The 24183-nt window shown below is 44.2% G+C and overlaps 1 protein-coding gene across 1 annotated transcript in view; it reads left to right on the forward strand.

Annotated features, from left to right (window-relative positions):
• The window catches only part of ctr9 (CTR9 homolog, Paf1/RNA polymerase II complex component), a 105678-nt gene that overhangs the window by 3152 nt on the left and 78343 nt on the right, over positions 1-24183 (forward strand). Inside the window, exons 3-7 of the mRNA XM_063061570.1 lie at positions 6430-6669; positions 11196-11313; positions 16525-16614; positions 19529-19677; positions 22599-22706. Of these exons, the coding sequence (XP_062917640.1) occupies positions 6430-6669; positions 11196-11313; positions 16525-16614; positions 19529-19677; positions 22599-22706 (705 nt within the window). The remainder of the gene's footprint in view (positions 1-6429; positions 6670-11195; positions 11314-16524; positions 16615-19528; positions 19678-22598; positions 22707-24183) is intronic.

Here is a 24183-nt window from a genome sequence, read left to right on the forward strand (position 1 = left end):
TGCTGAGCCCTCTTCTGTACTCCCTTTTCACCTATGACTGTGTTCCTGTACATGGTTCTAACTCCATAATCAAGTTCGCAGACGACACCACGGTGGTTGGCCTGATCAGAGGGGATGATGAGACAGCCGACAGGGACGAGGTCCAGCACCTGGCCGTGTGGTGTGCCGACAACAACCTGGCCCTTAACACCCAGAAAACCAAGGAGATCATTGTGGACTTCAGGCATGCTAGGAGCCACACTCACATCCCCATCTATATCAACAGAGCTGTAGTGGAGCATGTATCAAGCTTCAAATTCCTTGGTGTCCACATTTCCGAGGATCTCACCTGGTCCCTGAACTCCTCCATCCTGATCAAAAAGGCGCAACAGCACCTTTATTTCCTGCGGAGCATCAAGAAAGCTCACCTCTGTCCCAGGATACTGACGGACTTTTACCGCTGTACCATTGACAGCATACTCACCAACTGCATCTCAGTGTGGTATGGCAATTGTCCCATATCGGACCGCAAAGCAGTCCAGCATGTGGTGAAAATTGCCCAGCAGATTATCGGCACCCAATTGCCCACTGTTGAGAACATCTACCATAAACGCTGCCTGGGCAGGGTGAAAAGCATTATCAAGGATGCATCTCACACTAACCATGGACTTTTTACTCTCCTCCCATCTGGTAGGCACTACAGGAGCCTCTGCTCCCGCACCAGCAGGCACAGGAAGAGCTTCTTCCCTGAGGCTGTGACCCTGCTGAACCTCACATCACAGTGCTAAGCAATATTGCACCCATATTGTACTGTCTCAGTACTTTTATATTTGTGTGCTGTAGCACTTACTTTTTATTCACAGTTATTTTGTAAATAACACTATTCTTTGCATTTCTGGTCAAATGCTAACTGTGTTTCATTGGCTTTGTATCTGTACTCGGTACAATGACAATAAAGTTTAATCTAATCTAATAAGGCATGCTCCCCAATTCAGGCAATATTCTTGTAAATCTCTGCACCCTTTCTATGGTTTCCACGTCTTTCCTATAGTGAGGCGACCGGAATTGAGCACAGTACTCCAAGTGGGGTCTGACCAGGGTCCTATACAGCTGTAACATTACCTCTCGACTCTTAAACTCAATCCCACGATTGATAAAGGCCAATGCATCGTATGCCTTCTTAACCTCAGAGTCAACCTGCTCAGCAGCTTTGAGTGTCCTATGGACTCGGACCCCAAGATCCCTTTGATCCTCCACACTGTCAAGAGTCTTACCATTAATACCAGGGGTCCCCAACCTTTTTTGCACCACAGACTGGCTTAATATTGACAATATTCTTGCGGACCGGCCAACCGGGGACGGGGTGGGGGGGGGTGCGCTGTTCAAGTAGGGTTATACTCACCTCAACATGTCTTTTACAGTTAGGGGAGCCAACTTTCTCACTCCCAAATAAGGGACAAAAGTAGCAGTCAAATCCCGGGACACTTGTGTTTACCCCAGGAAAAACTACTATGACCATGAAGCCTTGCGTGGGCACCTGTGTGCGCATGCGCATACGTGCCGATTTTTTTTCCACAAATCGGTTTTGGCTTAATCTTCCCGACTATACTGTACATACATTATTTCTACTTTATATAGGCTGTGTATTTATTATATCATTCCTGCTTTTACTATATGTTAGTGTTATTTTAGATTGTGAGAACACTCAGTCCTCTTTTATTGTCATTTAGAAATGCATACATGCATTAAAAAATGATACAATGTTTCTCCGGAGTGATATCACAGAAAACGGGACAAACCAAAGACTAACACTGACAGAAACACATAATTATAACATATAGTTACAGCAGTGCAAAGCAATACCATAATTTGATGAAGAACAAACCATGGGCACAGTAAATAAAGTCTCAAAAGTCCCCAAGTCAATCGACTCCTGAGTCCCTGATAGCAGGCGGCAAAAGGGAGAAACTCCCTGTCATAAACCTCTCAACTTGCTGATGCCTTGGAAGCAGCTGACCACAGCCGACAGGAAAGTCAGGAAAGTTTGCTAGTGCTGCTTGGGGGGGGTTAAACTAAATTTGCAGGGGGCAGGGATCCAGAATGTGAGAGAGGATAGGGAGATGAAGTATAAAGGACAGGTGGGGACTACACGGTTCCGGAATATTAAGTGTGAAGTAGAGAAAGGTGAGGTGGAACGAGTGTTAAGGAGGATACCTGTGCAGAGGGATGGTCTGACAGAGCATGGAGTTAAATGTGCAGAAAGAGTAAGTAAATTTAAGAAGGACAACAAAATTCAAGGGGCCTATAGCCCGGTGAGAGTTCAGGGAGCTGGGTTATGCACAATTGGTAGCAATTTAAACAGAGAGAGGAGAAATGGGTTAAAAATTCTATATCTGAATGCGCAAAGTGTCAGAAATAAGGCGGATGACCTTGAAGCTCAGGTGCGAATGGGTAACTATGATGTTGTTGGGATAATGGAGACATGGCTGCAGGGGGATCAGACCTGGGAATTGAATGTACAAGGGTATACATGCTATCGAAGGGACAGAAAGGTGGGCAGAGGGGGTGGGGTGGCCCTGTTGGTGAGGAATGAGATTCAGTCCCTTGCAAGGGGGGACATAGAATCAGGAGAAGTAGAGTCAGTGTGGATAGAACTGAGGAACAGTAAGGGCAAAAAGACCCTAATAGGTGTTATCTACAGGCTCCCAAACAGTAGCATGGATATTGGGTGCAAGTTGAATAGGGTGTTAACAATGGCATGTGGCAAAGGAAATGTCGCAGTAGTTATGGGGGATTTCAACATGCAGGTGAACTGGGAAAATCAGGTTGGTACTGGACCCCAGGATAGGGAGTTTGTAGAGTGCCTACGGGATGCATTTTTGGAGCAGCTTGTACGAGAGTCGACGAGGGATAAGGCTATTCTGGATTTAGTATTGTGCAATGAACAGGATTTGATAAGTGATCTTGAAGTAAAGGAGCTATTAGGAGGTAGTGACCATAATATGATAAGTTTTTATCTGCAAGTTGAGAGGGATAAGGGCAGATCAGAAGTGTCAGTATTGCAGTTGAACAAAGGAGACTATGGAGCAATGAGGGAGGAGCTGGCCAAAGTTGACTGGTCGGATATCCTAGCAGAAAAGACAGTGGAACAGCAATGGCAGGTATTCTTGGGAATAATGCACAAGGTGCGAAATCAGTTCATCCCCCGGAGAAGGAAGGATTCAAAGCGGGGAAAGTGGCCACAGTGGTTGACAAAGGAAGTCAGAGGTAGCATAGCATTAAAAAAGAAGTATAACAGACCTAAGGTGAGTGGGAAGACGGATGATTGGGAAATTTTTAAGGAGCAACAGAACTTAACTAAAAAGGCTATATGGGGAGAAAAAATGAGGTATGAACGCAAGCTAACTAGGAATGTAAAGGGGATAGCAGAAGTTTTTTTAGGTATGTGAAGAGAAGGAAGATAGTTGAGAACAATGTTGGGCCCTTGAAGAATGAATTGGGAGAAATTGTTATGGGAAACAGAGAAATGGCAGACGAATTTAACAAGTACTTTGGATCTGTCTTCACTAGGGAAGACACAAGCAATCTCCCAGATGTACGGATGGGCCAAGGACATAGGGTAACAGAGGAACTGAAACAGATTGACATTAGGAAGGAAACAGTGATGAGTAGACTGATGGGACTGAAGGCTAACAAATCCCCAGGTCCAGATGGTCTGCATCCTAGGGTACTAAAGGAGGTGGCTCTGGAAACTGCAGATGCATTGGTGATCATTTTCCAATGTTCCTTAGATTCAGGATCGGTTCCTGAGGATTGGCAAATGGCTAATGTTATCCCACTTTTTAAGAAAGGAGGGAGGGAGAAAACAGAGAACTATCGCCCTGTTAGCCTAACATCAGTAGTGGGGAAGATGCTGGAGTCCATTATTAAAGATGAAATAGCGGCATATCTTGATAGCAGTGATAGGATTGGGCCGAGCCAGCATGGATTTACCAAGGGCAAATCCCGCTTGACTGATCTATTGGAGTTTCTCGAGGATGTAACCAGGAAGATAGACGCGGGAGATCCAGTGGATGTGGCGTACCTTGACTTTCAGAAGGCATTTGATAAGGTACCACATAGGAGATTGGTGGGTAAAATGAGAGCTCATAGCATTGGAGGGAGGATATTGACATGGATAGAAAACTGGTTGGCAGATAGAAAGCAAAGGGTAGCAGTGAATGGGTGTTTCTCGGAATGGCAGGTGGTGACTAGTGGGGTGCCACAGGGCTCGGTATTGGGACCACAGCTGTTTACAATTTACGTCAATGATTTAGAGGAAGGCATTGTGAATAACATCAGCAAGTTTGCTGATGATACTAAGCTGGGTGGCAGTGTGACATGTGATGAGGATGTTAGGAGAATTCAAGGTGACTTGGGTAGGCTGGGTGAGTGGGCAGAAACTTGGCAGATGGCGTTTAATGTGACTAAGTGTGAGGTTATTCATTTTGGGAGCAAGAACAGGAAGGCAGATTATTATCTGAACGGTGTGGAGTTAGGTAAGGGAGAAATACAAAGAGATCTAGGAGTACTTGTTCATCAGTCTCTGAAGGTGAATGAGCAAGTGCAGCAGGCAGTGAAGAAGGCAAATAGAATTTTGGCCTTTATTACAAAGGGAATGGAGTACAAGAGCAAGGAAATCCTTTTGCATTTGTACAGGGCCCTGGTGAGACCACACCTGGAGTATTGTGTGCAGTTTTGGTCTCCAGGGTAAAGGAAGGACATCCTGGCTGTAGAGGAGGTGCAGCGTAGGTTCACTAGGTTAATTCCTGGAATGTCCGGACTGTCTTACGCAGAGAGGTTAGAGAGACTGGGCTTGTACACGCTGGAATTAAGGAGATTGAGAGGGGATCTGATTGAGACATATAAGATTATTAAGGGATTGGACAAGATAGAGGCAGGAAATATGTTCCAGATGCTGGGAGAGTCCAGTACCAGAGGGCATGGTTTAAGAATAAGGGGTAGGTCATTTAGGACAGAGTTGAGGAGGAACTTCTCCCAGAGAGTTGTGGAGGTGTGGAACGCGCTGCCTCAGAAGGCAGTGGAGGCCAATTCTCTGGATGCTTTCAAGAAGGAGCTAGATAGGTATCTTATGGATAGGGGAATCAAGGGTTATGGGGACCAGGCAGGAACCGGGTATTGATAGTAGATGATCAGCCATGATCTCAGAATGGCGGTGCAGGCTCGAAGGGCCGAATGGTCTACCTCTGCACCTATTGTCTATTGACACCGAGTCCATCCGTGAGAAAACTTCGAGCTTCCGACCAGGCTCTCCGATACAGCCTCCCGAGCGCCTTCAACCTTGCCCCAGCCGCTGAAACAAGCAAAGCCGAGGATTTTGGCGCCTTCTGCTCCGGGTATTCCGGTTACCACACAGTAGAAGAGGGCATTTCAGAAGTTTTCCAGATGTTCCTCCATACTCTCTCGTCCGTCTCCATCAAATCAGAATTGTGCATGGTCCCCTAGGTTTTATGTGTTATCTGGTAGGTTATTTTTTGGGTCTGGGAACGCTCAAAAATTTTTCCTGTATAGATTTTTGGTAATTGCTTCTGCGCTTTATGCTATTTCTGCACGAAAGGTTTCATGGGAACACTCTAACTTAGCGGGGGGAAATACGGGACAAACCAATTTAGCCCAATGTATGGGATGTCCCAGCAAATACAGGACAGTTGGCAACCCTATGTTCAAGTTCAACAGTGCATGACAGGGAATGAGGAAAGGTGCAGCTGACTCATATTGTTCCCTCGCAGCCCAGTAGCACATGCTTTGGGGACCGCTGATTAATACTATATTCTGCCACCTTAGTTGACCTACCAAAATGAACCACCTCACACTTATCTGCGTTGAACTCCATCTGCCACTTCTCAGCCCAGCTTTGCATCCTATCAATGTCCCGCTGTCACCTCTGACCGCCCACCACACTATCCACAACACCCCCAACCTTTGTGTCATCAGCAGATTTACTAACCCATCCCTCCACATCCTCATCCAGGTCATTTATAAAAATCGCAAAGAATAGGGGTCCCAGAACAGATCCCTGAGGCACAACTGGTCATCTGCCTCCATGCAGAATATGACCCATCTACAACCACTCTTTGCCTTCTGTGGGCAAGCTAGTTCTGGATCCACAAAGCAATGTCTCCTTGGATCCCATGTCTCCTTACTTTCTCAATAAGTATTGCATGGGGTACCTTATCAAATGCCTTGCTAAATCGATATCTTGGCCTGATACCGTTTTCTTTATTCCTTTCCATAAGTGCTGCCTGACTTTCTGAGTTCCTCCAACTTTTTGTGTGTGTTGCTCTGGATTTCCAGCATCTATAAGATCTCTTGTGTGTACAATTTTCCCAGCTGTTTTTCCATTTTTAGTACTTTTACCCAAATTTTACACTTTTTTTATATACCTTAAAGCTGGAGTACTTCAAGCAAGGGAAGACAGAAGATTTTGTCAAGCTGCTGGAGGCTGCTCGTATTGATGGGAACCTGGATTACCGAGACCATGAGAAGGACCAGATGACCTGTCTCGATACGCTTGCTGCCTACTATGTACAGCAAGCTCGGAAAGAAAAGAACAAGGATGCGAAAAAAGAGCTCATCACGCAGGCCACCCTGCTGTATACTATGGCCGACAAAATCATCATGTATGATCAGGTATGATCCTAGTAAACACGACTGTTGAGGTTTACACCAAGATGTACTGTGGTATTGGGCGGTATGTCGTGCAGAATACTATGTGAAGAGGTCCAATGTCAAGTTCCAGTCTACCGTTGCAGGCATACTACTTAGATATCAATAGCCTGAAAATTAACTTTTCTACAGTAGCACAGTATGCTAACAAGACAAGGACAAACATTAACTGAAATCAGCATGGATAAGATTCAAGGTTACTAATGTGTGAAAATTAAACGAAAACACAACTTCGATGCCGGAAATCTAAAACAGCGTTCAAAACACTCAACAGGTCAGTCAGCATCTGTAGAGAGATAAACCATTCAAGATGGTGTAATGTCACTTCCTGTACACAAGTGTAAAGGAGAACAAAGTAGTTGTTTCTCTGGAGTCATTGCAGCGCAAAAAAAAATCACGATTAGATAAAGAACACAATCATTGTAAAAAAAAACACGGGAAGCATAAATACATGAGATAGCTTATATATTTATACACATAGACTGTATGTCCATAAAGTGACACAAAACACGGGAGTATCTGTGCATAAGGTGACTGACCACTGAGTCAGAGTCACCTTAATAAGGTGATTAGACCAAACTTACACAATAAACATAAGGACACTAATGCAAGATCGGGAGCGAGAAAAAGAAATTAGATTAGATCGCCTTATCTGTCACATGTTCATCAAAACATATAGTGTTTGTGTCAAAGAGCAGCACAGTCCGAGGATGTGCTGGGGGCAGCCCACGAGTGTCACCATGTTTCTCATGCCAGTGTGGCTCACAGCTCACTAACCCTAACCCTTGTGTCTTTGGGATGTGGGAGAAAACCAGAACACCTGGAAGAAATCCATGTGGTCACGGGGAGAGCATTCAAACTCCTTACAGACAGCGGCAGGAATTGGACTCCAGTTACCAGCTCTGCAAAGTCTTGTGCTAACTGCTACACTATTGTAACCGCCCCATGGTAGTGTACTCTGAGATAGAATTAAGTTGTGGTGTTGGCTCCAAGAATCTGATGGCAGTGGAGAGGAAGCTGTTGTTGAACCCTAAAGAGCGAGTCTTTAGATGGCAGCATCCAGATGGGTGCATGGCCCAAATGGTGGACACCTTCCGTGATGGATGTCACCTTTCTGTGACAACATCTTTTGAAGATGTCCTCGAAAGTGGGGGAGAACTGTACCCACAGTAGAACTAGCTGAATAGTGAAGTGAAGCAAGGGACAGTTGTGCACGAGATGGGTGGCACAGTATGATGAGAGGGGCAGAGAGAGAAATAAAAATAAGTCCCTGCATAGGCAGCTGCCGCAGAATGTCTAACCAGCATAATGTGGACTGGTCTTCAAAGGACTCAAGTTAGTCAGGCTTACCATGATGTATGGTCCAGAATTTCACTCTGAGACCCTAAGACATAGGAGCAGAATTAGGCTGTTCAGCCCATCAAGCCTGCTCCAGCATTCCATTATGGCTGATTTCTTATCCTTCTAAGCCCCATTCTGCTTTCTCCCGAAAACCTGTGATGTCCTGGCTAATCAAGAACACATCAACCTCGGCTTTAAGTAGACCCAATGACTTGCCCTGCACAGCCGTCTGTGGCAATGATTCCACAGGTTCACTACCCTCTGGCTAAAGAAATTCCTCCTCGTCTCTGCTTTAAATGGACATTCCTCATTTCTGAGGCTGTGCCCTCTGGTGCCAGACTCCCCCACATAGGAAACATCCTCTCCATGTCCATTCTATGTAGGCCTTTCAATGTTCGATAGGTTTCAATGAAATATTCTCCCCCCCCCCGACCTTTCTTCTGAATTCCAGTGAGTACAGGCCCAGAGCCACGATACGCTTCTCATACGTTAACCCTTTCATTCCCGGAATCATCTTGCGAACTTTCTCTAGACCTTGTAAAATCCTGACGTCATTCTTAATCGTGCAGTGAAACATTGTTTGCACAGACTATTGTACCTCCTCCACTCTTGATTGTCAAACCAAGTGACGTAAGACACCTGACCTCAACTCCACGAGTGACAACACAGCAAGAGGGGATGCAAGTTACTTCTTGTGATAACTGGTTCTGAGCAGGAGGAGGCTGAAGACATTTAAGTCACTTCAGCCTTCTCATTTGCACTTGTGGCATCAGGTTCCTGGAAAGGACTGAATCAAACCCGATGGCAGCAAGAGAAGGGCCGACCAGTGGGTTAAGCATTGCGAGGTCTCTGTATGATTATGTTCAAACTGAAGTTTATTGTCATCTGACTGACAGAGACAACCAAATGAAACAACGTTCCTCCGGACCACAGTGCACCCACAAAACATATATCACACACCATATATCTATGGTAAAAGAAAATATTACCATAAATAAAGTTAATAAAATATAATTCAAAATGCATGTACTCTTCCGTACAGGTAAACAGTAAGCAGTACAGTAAACAGCTCGCTGTCCTAGTGATGAGACCTCGGTGGTGGCAGGGTATTCATTAGTCTCACAGCCTGAGGGAAGAAGCTGTCACCCAGTCTGGCAGTCCTAGTCCTGATGGTCCTGTATCTTCCTCATGGTCGTGGGTCAAAGAGATTGTGGGATGGGTGGTAGAGATCCTCAACAATGCCTTGGGCCCTTCAGTGAATGTCACAACACAGCAGAGAGTTGGGCGGGGGGGGGTGTCCCTCTAGGTGGTTTTCACTATCCTCTGAAGGATCCTGCAGTATTTTGCTGCAACCTTTGACATCACTACACCTCATTGGGGGTGATCTGGCCTGAGAAACGCTAGTCAAACTGAACAGACTGAGGTCTGCTGATGTTTTACTTCAAAGCAACACAGCATCCAATGAGCGTTGAATGTGGCATTTGAAAGCTGCAGTCTTTAGGAAAGCATAATTAATATATCTGCACCATGGATAATAACATCAGCTGATGCCTGATGTAATACAGAAGGGCAGCATGGTAGCATAGCAGTTAGCGCCAGCGGTCTCCGATCTGGATTCAATTATTGCGAAGAAAAAGCATTTCATATTGTTTACATTTCTCTGACATTAAGTGTACCTATGAAACCTTTGAATTCCCACCACACTCTGAATGGAGTTCTTACATTCTCCTCAGGTTGCGTGGGCTTCATCTGAGAGTTCATAGAAACATAGAAAACCTACAGGACAATACAGGCCCTTTGGCCCACAATGCTGTGCCGAACATGTACTTACCTTACAAATTACCCATAGCCCTCTATTTTTCTAAGCTCCATGTACCTATCCAGGAGCCCCTTAAAAGATCCTATTGTACCCACCTCCACCACAGTCGCCAGCAGCCCATTCCACGCACTCACCACTCTGTGTGTAAAAAAACTTACCTCTGACATCTCCTCTGTACCTACTTCCAAGCACCTTAAAACTGTGCCCTCTCATGCTAGCCATTTCAGCCCTGGGAAGAAGCCTCTGACTATCCACACAATCAATGCCTCTCATCATCTTATACACCTCTATCAGGTCACCTCTCATCCTCCGTCACTCCAAGGAAAAAAGCCAAGTTCACTCAGCCTATTCTCATAAGGCATGCTCCCCAATCCAGGTAACACCTTGTGAATCTCCTCTGCACCCTTTCTATGGTTTCCACATCCTTCCTGTAGTGAGGTGATCAGAACTGAGCACAGTACTCCAAGTGGGGTCTGACCAGGGTCTACATAGCTGTAACATTACCTCTCGGCTCCTAAACTCAATCCCACGATTGATGAAAGCCAATACACTGTATGCCTTCTTAACCACAGAGTCAACCTGTGCAGCAGCTTTGAGTGTCCTATGGACTTGGACCCCAAGGTTCCTCTGATCCTCCACACTGCCAAGAGTCTTACCATTAATACTATATTCTGCCATCATATTTGACTGATCAAAATGAACCACTTCACACTTATCTGGGTTGAACTCCATCTGCCACTTCTCAGCCCAGTTTTGCATCCTATCAATGTCCCGCTGTAACCTCTGACAGCCTCCACACTATCCACAACAACCCCAACCTTCGTGGGAAGCCATAGTGACATAGCGGTTAGCACAACGCCATGGCAGCTCGAGGCGTCAGATTTTAGAATTCATTTCCTGTGCTGCCTGTAAGGAGTTCATGCGTTCTCATTGTAATCCATGTGTGTTTCTTCCGGGTGCTCTGGTTTCCTCGCACAATCCAAAGACATGCCGGTTAGGTGGTTGTATGTTGTCTTACGATGATGAAGGGTGAAATAGGTGGGCTGCTGGGCGGCACAGCTTGTTGGGCTGGAATGACCGGTATCCCTAAATAAATAGAATAAATATATTGGTGCTGGAAGCATGGCAACACTTCCGGGCTGCCCCCAGCACAATCCTCACTATTGTTTCGACGTACATGTAATAAATAAAGGGGGAAGTGAAGGGATGAAGCAGGACTTGTGAAACAAACACCGCAGACTGACTATCCTGTTTTATGCTGTAAGCTCTAGGTAATTCAGTAGTGTACTGTTTGAAAGCTGCTTTCCCTAATGTGCTCTCTTGTCTTTAGAACCACTTGCTGGGGAGAGCGTGCTTCTGCCTGCTGGAGGGGGATAAAATGGACCAAGCTGAGGCACAGTTCAACTTTGTGCTGAATCAGTCACCAAGTAACATTCCCGCACTCCTGGGTAAGAACATCTCTGAAGGGCAGGCATGCAACAGGTCCTGACTGCTGGAAGCAACAAGTTCTTGGATCAACTGTAAATAAATTAAATGTGCTCCTTGAGCGGTTAAATCAGAGCAGGCATCCCACGTTCAGGTTCAGATTTAACGTCGGTGACATATGTCACGAAATGTGTTTTTTTGTGGTTGCAGTACACAAAAGCTATAAATTACAATTTTAAAAGTGGATCTATACATTTTGACCCAATTAAGCAGCTGCCCCAATTAGCTGGATTTTCATGGAAATAGTTAAAAAGGTATATTAAAAAAAAAAGAAACTGAGTAACAAATTATGTACTTAACATACTGTAAATTCCGGTGTATAAGCTGACCCTCCCCTCTATTTTCAAGGTTAAAAAAGTGACTTTTTCATGTTACCTTTGTATAAGCCGACCCCTTTTGTTGAGGTTTTTGATTTAACCGGAAAAGCCAGTACTCAGCTTTGCCGGATCCGGAACCTGGAAATTTTGTGAACCAGTACCTGCTAAGAAAACAGGCCTACACATTGCAGAGCGTTATAAGTGAATTCTTAATAAATAAATCAGGGAGGGAAGTTTTTGATTAGGTTCCCAATGGTAAAGAATCCTCTGAAATGTAACCCCTGTGAAACCATTTAGCGCCCATCATAATCTCATTAAAACATAACACAAGGTGGCGGGATCAGTACGTGTACTCAGTATTGTGTTTGCAACCACCATGTACAAAAGATTAAAACAAGAAACGAGTGAGAGAGTGGAGAAAGGCAGAGGACATGCTGAGGGAAATGCCAAAGAGGAAATGTGCAAACCACTGGAAAACATGCCAGTAGCCAGAACTGGAAGAAAAAGTTTTAGAGTGGGTGAATCACCAGCGATCATCTGAATACATTGTTACCAGAGAAATGATTCAAGTTCAAGCGTTGAACTGGGCCGAAAAAGACAGTGAGGTCAGCGAAAATTTCAAAGCTACGCGAAGTTGGTGCACTCGATTTATAAATAAACGTGATCTTGTGTTGAGACAAAAAACAAAGATTGCTCAGAAGTTGCCGAGCGACCTTGAGAATAAGGTTATGGCCTTCCAATCATTTGAAATCAAGCATCGAAAGGCACATTCTTACCTGCTCTCGCTGATTGGTAGCACGGACAAGGCACCAGTGTTCTTTGACTTTGCTGGCAACTGCACTGTCAATCAGAAGGGGGAGAAAACAGTCCTTGTCAAAACAACTGGACACGAGAAGTAACATTTTACTGTCGTGTTAATGTGTATGGTTGATGGGACCAAGCTACCACCGATGGTGCTTTTTAAGATGAAAACATTCCCAAAGAAAGAAAAATTCCTGCTGGGTGTTTACGTTCAAGAACTCAGCTGGATGGACGAAGAGGGTTGCTTGAAGTGGGTTAAAGAGGTGTGGCGTCAACGTCCCGAAGGTTTCCGGAAGGAAAAGTCGCTACTTGTCCGGGACATGTTCAAAGTGCACTTGTCAGGTGAGACAAAAGCAGCATTGAAAGCTGAAAATACGGACATTGCAGTCATCCCCAGTGGTTTGACGTCGGTGCTGCAGCTACTAGATGTGAGTTTAAACACAAATTGATGCTCCTTACAATGATATGGTGACTGCCGAAGAATGGGATTTGATTTTTGGAGAGTCAGATAATGAAGACTGTGAGAGTTTCAAGCTCTGAACGTTTGACGACAACAGTGTGTACAAGTAAATTGAGAAACAGAATGTGTTTTGTAGATCTTTTGTGTAGATTTCATAAGCGTTTGTATTTTCTTTTGTATTTGACTCAAAAACAGCCAATAAATACAACCTGTCTTCCGTGTATTTGTTTTTCCGAAGTTGGCACCCTCTGTATAAGCCGACCCCCTCATTTTAGGGCCAAATTCTCGGCTTATACACTGGAATTTACGGTAGATCACTACCAATACTACTGCAGTACTGTAAAACTGTGCATTAGTTCATAATGGTTGTAGAGGACGAATTCATTCACTGCATGTTCTTTTGATTGTGAATGAACAAAATCAGCTGTGACAACTAGACAGAAAATGGACTGTCATCATATAATGCTCCAACGACTGCATCCTCCAAATCTTCATTTTCATTGTAACATACAAGGTGATTGTTGATACCTTCAAACTCTCAGTAGTTTCTAACTTGTTCAAGTAGTGAAATAATTTCATTTTTACTCCTGGCTGTTTCTAGCATCTGAATGCTTGAAACCGCGGTGAGCAAAATGGTTCTGCATTGTCTTATTACCTATTCCTCGCAACAATTTATGACAAAAATCATTGCTTTTTGAAAACAAACGTATGCAACTGATGCTATTTAAAAACTATTTGCTCAAAGCAGTGTTATGTCTAATGGCCATGGCATGGGATCCAAGGGGACATTGCTTTGTGAATCCAGAACTGGCTTGCCCACAGAAGGCAAAGAGTGGTTGTAGATGGGTCATATTCTGCATGGAGGTTGGTCACCAGTTGTGTGCCTCAGGGATCTGTTCTGGGACCCCTTCTCTTCGTGATTTTTCTAAATGACCTGGATGAAGAAGTGGAGGGATGGGTTAGTAAATTTGCTGATTGATACAAAGGTTGGGGTGTTGTGGATAGTGTGGAGGGCTGTCAGAGGTTACAGCTGGACAGTGGTAGGATGCAAAACTGGGCTGAGAAGTGGCAGATGGAGTTCAACCCAGATAAGTGTGAGGTGGTTCATTTTGGTAGGTCAAATATGATGGCAGAATATAGTATTAATGATAAGACTCTTGGTAGTGTGGAGGATCAGAGGAATCTTGGGGTCCGAGTCCATAGGACACTCAAAGCTACTGTGCAGGTTGACTGTGTGGTTAAGAAAGCACACGGTGCATTGGCCTTCAATCGTGGAATTGAATTTAGGAGCCGAGAGGTAATGTTACAGCTTTATAGGACCTTGGTCAGACCCCACTTGGAGTACTGTGCTCAGTTCTGGTCGCCTCACTACAGGAAGGATGTGGAAACCATAGAAAGGATGCTGAGGAGATTTACAAGGATGTTGCCTGGATTGGGGAGCATGCCTTATGAGAGTAGGTTCAGTGAAATCAGCCTTTTTTCCTTGGAGCAACGGAGGATAAGTGTTGACCTGATAGAGGTGTATAGGATGATGAGAGGCATTGATTGTGTGGATAGTCAGAGGCTTTTTCCCAGGGCTGGAATGGCTAACACGAGAGGGCATAATTTTAAGGTGCTTGGAAGAAGGTACAGAGGGAATGCCAGGGGCAAGTGTTTTATGCAGAGAGTGGTGAGTGCGTGGAATGGGCTGCCGGTGACGGTGGTGGAGGCGGATCCAATAGGGTCTTTTAAGAGACTCCTGGACAGGTACATGGAGCTCAGAAAAATAGAGGGCTATGGATAACTCTGGGTAATTTCTAAGGTAAGGTCTTCTTGAGGGACCATGTTTTAAAGATGTCCACGATGTTGGGATGGGTTGTGCCTGTTTCGGAGCTGGCTGAGTCGGCAATCTCTTGCAAGCATGTCCGGTGGCCTCTCCATTCCAGAATACTTCCCACAGGACACCTGTAGAAATCTTTGGTGACATACCAAACCAACCACTTGAATGGTAAGCGTAAATCCCACAGTTCCAGTAATCTGAGCTCAAACTGCAATGAATGTGCTTCTCTATCCTTTAGTATTGGTATCCCAAACTCAGTGACTTGTCATCACTGTGGTGTTTGAAGAGGGCGGCATATTTGCATGTATCAGGCTCTGAAACTTTGCAACCAACTGTCTACTGTATGGATTGTTGAGAGCTACATGTTGGTCAGAACCTGGAGGAGACCTGCCCAGTTCCGCTTCAATGAGTCTTTTACATCTGCCAGAGCAAGATTAAGGATCAACTTTATTCGCCATAAACATTACGAATCGTATGTTAGGAATTTGCTGTGGTGTGTTGATCAGAGTATGACAGGCAACAAAAAGCAATAATGTACAACAATTATAATAAATCAGCGCCGACCACCTGCCTGTTGTTCACTAATGAAATTCCTTGGCAGCCAGTGAGGGAGCTTGTGTGGCCTATTGCTGTGCCTGGAGGGTCGGCCTCTGCATTTGATTGGTGTCTCTCTTCTTTCAATGATGTCGGAGGATGCGTGACCGCAATGATTTTTGCTGCCCATTTCTTTGACTTGGACACATGCAAGTCCTGCAGTGATGGTACTGAGCTTTTCTACTGACCCTACAGTTCACTGTAGTTTTGCTCTATCGTGAGAGCAGGCATACATGCCTCGTTTTATCGCCTCCTTGGAAAGGTACTCCTGTAGAAGTGCAGCACTCCCTTGGTACTGGTATTGGGAAGTAAATCTGGATTTTCTGTTCTGGAGCAGAGCTTGAACCTTCAATCTTATGTCTCCAGAATCAGAAGACAAACATTGAAACTAGTGTATTGAAACCAGGAAATGGTGCCATTGTGATGTAGGATGCAACAGATTCAATATTTATCTTACAAAGATAAGTGACCATTGAAAGTTCAAAGTAAACTTATTACCAAAGTACATTTATGTCACCATATACAACCCTAAGACTCATTTTCTTGCGGGCATTCACAATAAATACAAGAAACATAATGGAATCAATGAAAGACCTTATCTAACAGGACAGACAAACAACCAATATGCAAAAGGCAACAAACTCTGCAAATGCTTAAAGAATTAAAAAAACACGTTCACTGTTGGGGTGAGTGATGTCATTCCCTGTGTTTCAGGAGCCTGATGGTTAACGGGTGATAACTGTTCCTGAACCTGGTGATGGTGGACTGTTTTGTACCTCTAGCCCATGGTTTAAAAAAATACAGGTTATGAATGATCACAGGACTGAATTACCATGAGTTCAGTGGCTAGATCACTGGATCTTGGACCAAGTCACAGTTTGAACACTGCCAGTTAAAATAGCCACATCCAATTAGGAGGGAACGTTGACTCAGACCATGAGAGGCCTGTGTCAGACATTTTCATGCCTTACAAGGCGCAGATTGGAAGTCTGTGTGGGGTGCCACTCCTCGCACAGACACTAGAGCAATGTGTGGGTAAGTGCCTTGCTCAAGGACACAAACACTGCCACAGCTAAGGCTCGAACTAGTGACCTTCAGGTCACCAGACGAACGCCTTAACCACTTGGCCACGTGCCCAACACAAATTAACACCTAACTAATTGCCCTTTTCCCCACTCTACAGGTAAAGCTTGTATCTCCTTCAACAAAAAAGATTACCGTGGTGCTCTGGCCTATTATAAGAAAGCTCTTCGGACCAATCCTGGATGTCCAGGTAAGGAATGGTTCACTAGTCATAGCTATCACCACTTGCAACTGATTCCTCTTAGAGGCTCTACAACAAGTCGTAAGAACTGCCCAACTCATCACCAGCACTACAATCAAGGATGTATGAGAATAAGGTTTAATATCACTGGTGTATGTTGTGAAATGTGTTGTTTTGTAGCACTAGTAGGTTGCAATACATAATAAAGACTATACATTGTAATAAGCTATATATAGTTAATTAATTGAGTACAAGAAAAGAGGAGAAAAAACAACTGAGGTAGTGTTCATGAGTTCATTGTCCATTCAGAAATCTGGCAGAGGGAATGAAGTTGTTTCTGAAACGCTGAGTGTGTGTCTTTAGGCTGCTGTACCACCTCCCTGATGGTAGCAATGAGAAGAGGTTCTGTCCTAAGTGTTGGAGAGATCATTAATGATAGATGCTGCCAATTTGAGGCATCACCTTTTGAAGATATCCTGTGGAGGCTAGTGCCCGTGATGTTACTAGCAGAGTTTACAACTTCCTGCAACTTTTTCTGATCCTGTGCAGTGACCCCTTCGTACCAGATGGTGATGCAACCAGTTAGAATGCTCGCTATGTGATATATATAGAAATTTGCGAGTGCTTTTCGTGTCATATCAATTCTCCTCAAGCTCCTAATGAAATATAGCTGTAGTTGTGCTTTCTTTGTCATTGTATCGATATGTTGGGCCCAGGATAGATCCTCGGACATGTTGACACCCAGGAACTTGGAACTGCCCATACTTTACACTTCTGATCCCTCGACAAGAATGTGTATGTGTTCCCTTGCCTTTGCCTTCCTAAAGTCCCCAGTCAATTTCTTGGTCGTACAGATGGTGAGTGCAAGGTTGTTGCTGTGATATCACTCAGCCAGTCGATCTGCCTTGCTCCTGTATGTCTCCTCACCACTGTCTGAAATTTTACCAACAATAGTTATGTCATTGGCAAATTTATAGATGGCATTTGAGCTGTGCCTAGCCACACAATTAACCAACAGCTCACTGTTCCGATGTTACAATCTGCTTTGTTGATCTGAGGACCAACAGACTCTCACTCTCCATCGAGAGAGAGAAAAAGAGGTCACTGGAGCGCAGTGGTCTTCTTTTGACAGCAGCATACCGGCTCCTATCTCAATCATTCAGTGTCCTGCGATGCTTCAGTCAGCAGCATCAGCAAGGAATTGTCCACGCCCCACAGGCACACAGCTTCCAGGGCGCCCCTGGAGATAATTGAAACACTAGGCGAGTCTGACAGCAAGAACCCACAACCCATGAAGAACCATAGTTTGAGCTGTAGCTGTAGATCATGGACTCCAACTGGACCCCAACCCCCTCAGAAAGGAAAAAAGAGACACATGTGTAATGGAAATGACATTGAGCAATCTTGATTTTGCCCTATGAATACACCACCAATGATAGAACAGAGATTTGTATTGTAATTTATTAAGAGGTTATGCTTTGTTTGGATCTGCTATTAATAATCCTTCATGCTAAACCTCTGATCTAGACAACTGCTTCATGTGTCACTGTACCACTTCATACTGTCATTAAGTGTCCATGTGTTAGACCACAAGACACAGGAGCAAAATTAGGCCATTTGGTCCATCGAGTTTGCTCTCCTATTCTATCATGTCTGAGTTATTATCATTCTCAACCTCATTCTCCTGGCTTCTCTCTGTAACCTTTGATGCCCTTACTAATTAAGAACCTATCAACACCCTCTTTAAATACCCAATGAATTGGCCTCCACGGCTATCAGTGCCAATGAATTCCACAGATTCATCACCCTTTAGTGAAAGAAATTTCTCCTCATCCCTGTTCTAAGTGGATGTTCCTCTATACTGAGGCAGTGCCTTCTGGTCTCAGTGACTACCATATGCAGCAGCGACAGTTGTATATAATTCTCCGTTATGCAAAATGAAAGTTTGTGTAATTGTAAAACTGAGAGAAAGTTGGATAGGTACATGGATGAGGAGGGTATGGAAGACTATGGTCCAGATGGGACTAGGCAGAATAACAATTAGCCACATACTGGATGGACCACAGGACTTGTTTCTGTGCTGTTGTGCTCTTTGACTCTCTTTCTCCTGCAGTATCGCAAGCCTAGAAGTAATCTCCCTCCAGTGATTCCCAGTTCCCAGAACAGGAGAGGGTCTGAAAGGCAAAGGAAGCAGATCCTTGGAAATGAGAGAGGGATTGTTAAGAAAGCAGAATTGGGAAACAAATTTCCACATAGGTAGCAGGGTAACAAGTTCTTGATGAAAGCAGTACAAAATGACAGGGAAGCAGGATTCTAGAGATGGTGGTAGTGTTTCAGCAGGGCTACCATGAGAGACACTGCTACCTCCAGAGCCCATTAACCTCCACTTCAAATATACCCAATAACCTGTACTGTGGCAACAAATTCCACAGATTCATCACTTCTGGCTAAAGAAATTCCGCCTCATCTCTGTTCTAAATGGATGTCCTTCTATTCTGAGGCTGTGCCCTCTGGTCCTAGACTAACCCACTATTGGAAACTTTCTCTCCATGTCCTCTATGTAGGCCTTTCAGTATTTGATCCTATAGGTTTCAATGAGATTCCCCACCCCTCATTCCACCAAGTACAGTTTCAGAGCCACGGTTGAACGAGGTGGAGAGAGAAGGAAGAATGGAAGGGGGAGTTGGTCAGATGTTAATATTTTAATTGGCTATGCTATTGGTGCTACTTAAATAATGAACTGTTCGTTCTGTTTGTTATTGGAAAGATATGTGCATTAATTTCTGATGAATAGTAATGGAAATATTCCTTCCCAATTTTTTTCTCTCTCAATATTCCTCTGGGGGTGCAGGGATTGATTAAAAATGAGCTGGTATTTGTTGTGATAAACTTGTCAAGAAACTCCTGCTTCTTGTTTTCACAGCCGAGGTGCGGCTGGGCATGGGCCATTGCTTTGTGAAGCTGAGTAAGCTGGAGAAGGCTCGACTAGCATTTGGACGGGCTCTCGATCTCAACCCTAAATGTGTAGGAGCACTTGTGGGTCTTGCAGTCCTGGAACTGAATAATAAGGAGGTGAGTTACCTGTGCTGTCAACCAAAAAATCTCAATCACTAACAAGATAGCTGCTTCGAGATGTTGCTGCCCAGGAATTTAAAACTTCTCACCCTTCCCATTGCTGACACTGCAGTGAGGATTGGTGTGTGTTCTCCTGACTTCCCCTTCCTGAAGTCCACAATCAATTCCCTCCTTGCTCTTGCTGGTGCTATGTGCAAGATTGTAAGTGTGGCAACACTCAACCAGCTTAACTGTTTCGTTCCTATACGCTACTTCATTGCCATCTGAAACTCTGCCAACAATGGTGGTGTCATCAGCGAATTTATGGATGGTGTTTGAGCTTTGCCTAGCCACACGGTTTAAAGTGTAGAGAGAATGGAGCAATTGGCTAAGGACTCATCCTTGATGCACACACCAGTGCGGCAGTATTGATTATCAGTGAGGAGTATTTGTTACTCGTGCTCATGCCTTGAGGTAACCATGGTGAGCTATTTTTAATTTTCTTTTTAGAGATGCAGCGCAGAACAGGTCATTCTGCCCTTTGAGCCACACCGCCCCAAACCCAAATTTAATGCAAACTAATCACAGGACAACTTACAGTAACCAATTAACCTACCAACTGGTACTGTGGAAAGAAACTGGAGCATCCGTAGAAAACCCACACACTCACAGGGAGAATGTACAAACTCCCTCCAGAGGATGCCAAGATTGAACGTTGAACTTCAACTCCCAGAGCTGTAATAGTATTGCTACCATGGTGCCCCTGTCATGAATTGCTGTGTCCCTGGAGGCTTTGGGTTAGGGAGTTCCTTGATTTATAACCTATTGGTTTATAACTTAACCAGACAGAGATTGTTAAAGATAAAGATTAGCTTTAGTTGTCACATGTACATTAAAACATACAATGAAATGTGTCATTTGTACTAAGGATGTGCTGGGGCAGCATGCAGGTATCACCACACTTCTGGCACCAACATAGCATGCCCACATCTCAGTAGCCTTAACTCATGTGCCTTTGGAATGTGGGAGGAAACCCGAGCACCGGAGGAAACCCACGCGGTAACAGGGAGAACGTACAATCTCCTAATAGATAGCGGAGAGAATTGAAACCCAGTTGGTGCTGTAAACTGCACTAACCACTGCAGTACTGTGCCACCCTTTTAAGGTTGGACAGATTACAATTTAAAGTCCCTACTGGCAAGGAAGAAACTGCAGTTACAGGATGTGACACAGAGGAACCTGCAAGGGGCAATGTTCTTAGGCACCTGCTACCCTCGTCTGTCTGAGCAGAAATGTGCAATTCCTTAGAGGGGAAACCCAGGTTAACAATCAGGAATACTTCTAAAGGCCTCTGACACAATCACAGATGTCCCAGACTTCCCAATCATCACTTATTCCAGCAGCACCCTGACATTGGACACCCTGTGGAATATTGAGCAATTGTTCAGTAACTCTATTCATATTAATAGAGAGGAAAAGACTACCTTGGCAGATAAAGGAGAATCCACAGAGATTCTGTAAGTATGTAAAGAGCAAAAGAGTAACTAGGGAACTAATACATAAGTCCCTGTAAATATCATTGTGATCTTTGGGCCACCACAGTAGCATGATGCTGTTACAGCTCGGGGCATTGGAGTTCAATTCCCTCTGCTGTGTGAAAGGAATTTGTACCTTCTCCCCATGACTGCTTAGGTTTCTTCCGAGTTTTCTGGTTTTTTCCACAGTCCAAAGACATACCAAGTTAGTAACTTAATTGTTCATTGTAAATTGTCCTGTGATTGGGCTAATTTTAAATCAGTGGGTTGCTGGGCGGTGCGGCTCATTGGGCTGGAAGGGCCTGTTCCTTACTGTATGAATCAACTAGTAAGTAAATAAATATGTGTGGAACCACAAGAAGTAGGTGAAGATTTAAATAAACACTTTTCTTCACGTTTCAGACAGTATTACAGTTCACGGTGGTAGGAAGAACTGTACCAATAGAGTTGTTACTATTGAAATGTTCCCTTAAACTATGGGCCAGTTTCTTCCAGGTGGACTCATTAAAATCTCTAACTAATTTACGGAAGTTCGGGGGAGGTTATCTCAGTCAGTATTTATTCCTCATCCTGTCCTGTCAAAATAAAATCTGGTTGTTGTAACAATTCTGTTTGTGGAAGCTTTCTATCATACTTTCTATAATTAATGTAATGTGCATTGAATTATCTGGATGCCATGGAAATGCTTAATTGATGTAATGTGCATTGAATTATCTGGATGCCATGGAAATGCTTGTGTAAATTTATGACTTCTGCATGGAATCTGTCCCCCTGTCTTCCTATTAGTTCAATGATTTCTCAGTCAAGGTGGTTTTGTTGTGGGCTGAATTACCAGGAAGCAAGGTTTGGAGAATCAGCTAAGCATGTTGTGGAGTGAGCAGACAGAGAGCTGGCAGAGTGGACAGTTTATTTTCTGGAGTGTAGGAGAATAAGGAGAGATTTGATAGAGGTGTACAAAATACAAAGATATAAGGGCTATAGATAGGGTAAATGCAAGCAGACATTTTCCACTGAGGTTGGGTGTGACTAGAGGTCCTAGGTTAAGGATGAAAGGTGAAATGTTTAAGGGGAGTGTGAGGGAGAAATTTCTTCGCTGAGAGTGGTGAGAGTAGGGAGGTGATAGGTGGAAAGATAGATGCAGGTTCGATGGGACTAGGCACATTAATAGTTTGGCATGTGCTAAATGGGCCAAATAGCCTGTTTCTGTGCTGTAGTGTTCTATGACTTTGGCTTCTTCCATTTCTCAAAAATTGTTGTGTGACTGCATATTCAATTGCACAAGTTTGGAGTTCGGTTCACTTGTGTAAGAGTTGGTTACAAACGCTGTGGACTTTGTTTTGTGCTACTGCTTTATTGTATGTTGAATAAGCTGCAAACTTATCAAATCTTTTCCTGTTTCTCTAGGCAGATTCCATTAAAAATGGTGTGCAACTCCTTTCAAGAGCTTATACAATCGATCCCAGCAACCCAATGGTATTAAATCACCTGGCCAATCACTTCTTCTTCAAAAAGGTATGACACCTGCAGTAGCAAATTCACTTTTACAGGGCTGATATTATAATGTGAGTAAGGGCCCATTCAATTCATTATTGAGGTACAGTTGGCCCTCCATATCCGCGGGTTCCACATCCGCGGATTCAACTAACCATGGATCAAAAATATATGGGGAAAAAAATTCCAGGAAGTTCCAAAAAGCAAAACTTGAATTTGCCGCGCGCCAAGCACTACGTTTAATCCACATGAATGAAGTGATGTGTAGGCATACCCTGCTGTAGCCTCCCACCATTTCACAGATCCTCAGTCTCTCTCCAGCACTCGTTGTTTGAGCACTGTTCGCCTCGCGTCTCGTTCATTGGCTACTTGTGTGCACCCTTTGTTTCTGTGAAAAAATGGCTCCTAAAAAGCATATAAGTGGTCAAAGCAATTCCTCAAAGGCTGTGAGGGAGCATAAAGTGCTATCTCTCGCTAAGAAAATAAAAATCTTGGATCTTTTGAAAAGTGGCATGTCGTTTGCCAAAGTGGGCCGTAAGGTCGGTAAGAACAAATTGTGCATTTGCACAATCAAGCAGAAAGAAGCTGAAGTGGAAGTGTTAGTGCTACCCCTACAACGGCAAAAATGGTCTCTCTGGTTCATGATAAAGTGCTTGCAAAGACTGAGAAAGCATTGAGTGTGTGGCTAGAGGACATGTCACAGAAGCATATCCCTGTTGATGGCAAAATTATGTGTGAAAAAGCACTTAACCTTTATGAGCACTACTCTGAGGGGGTTGAGGAGAGCGAGAGGAAGGAGCTTAAGGCCAGTAAGGGATATCTGGCTAGCTACGTAAAGCTCTAAAGCCTCGAGAACTTAAAGATCACGGGAGAATCAGCATCGGCTGATGCCGAGGCAGCATCAGCGTGCCCAGAAGAGCTCAAGAAACTCATAGAAGAGAAAGGCTACCTTCCAGAGCAAGTCTTCAATTGTGATGAAACGGGCTTGTTCTGGAAGAAGATGCCCAATCGTTCCTACATCCATAAGAGTGCCAAGCAAGCCCCGGGATTCAAGACCTGGAAAGATCGCATAGAAGAGCATAGAGAAACCTTTACCAACAAGGAACTCGAAGATCTGCTGAAATCCTCTGCAGAAGATGATGATGATGCAGAAGACTTAGAGGAGGCAGAGCCATCAATTTGGACACTTGAAAAATTTGCGGCAGTTTTTCAGCAGGCGCAAGTGTTAAAGGATATGATCCTTGAGTACGATCCTTCAATGGAACGAAGCCTCCGTGTCACCCGAGGGATAATAACATGCCTACAACCACTGCAAGGTTTGTTTGATGATGCAAAGAAAAAGAAGAAACAGCTTCTTATAACAATGTTTGTAAGTAAAGCATCTGCAATTGTGAAGCCTCAACCTTCAACGCTTGAAGATCCTCAGCCCTCAACCTCCACAGATCCTGTAGTGTTATTGAGCCTCCTTCAAAGCGTCATTATTCCCTAAACAATACAG

The sequence above is a fragment of the Mobula hypostoma genome, chromosome 11 (genome assembly GCF_963921235.1).
Source record: "Mobula hypostoma chromosome 11, sMobHyp1.1, whole genome shotgun sequence".
Taxonomy (NCBI): domain Eukaryota; kingdom Metazoa; phylum Chordata; class Chondrichthyes; order Myliobatiformes; family Myliobatidae; genus Mobula; species Mobula hypostoma.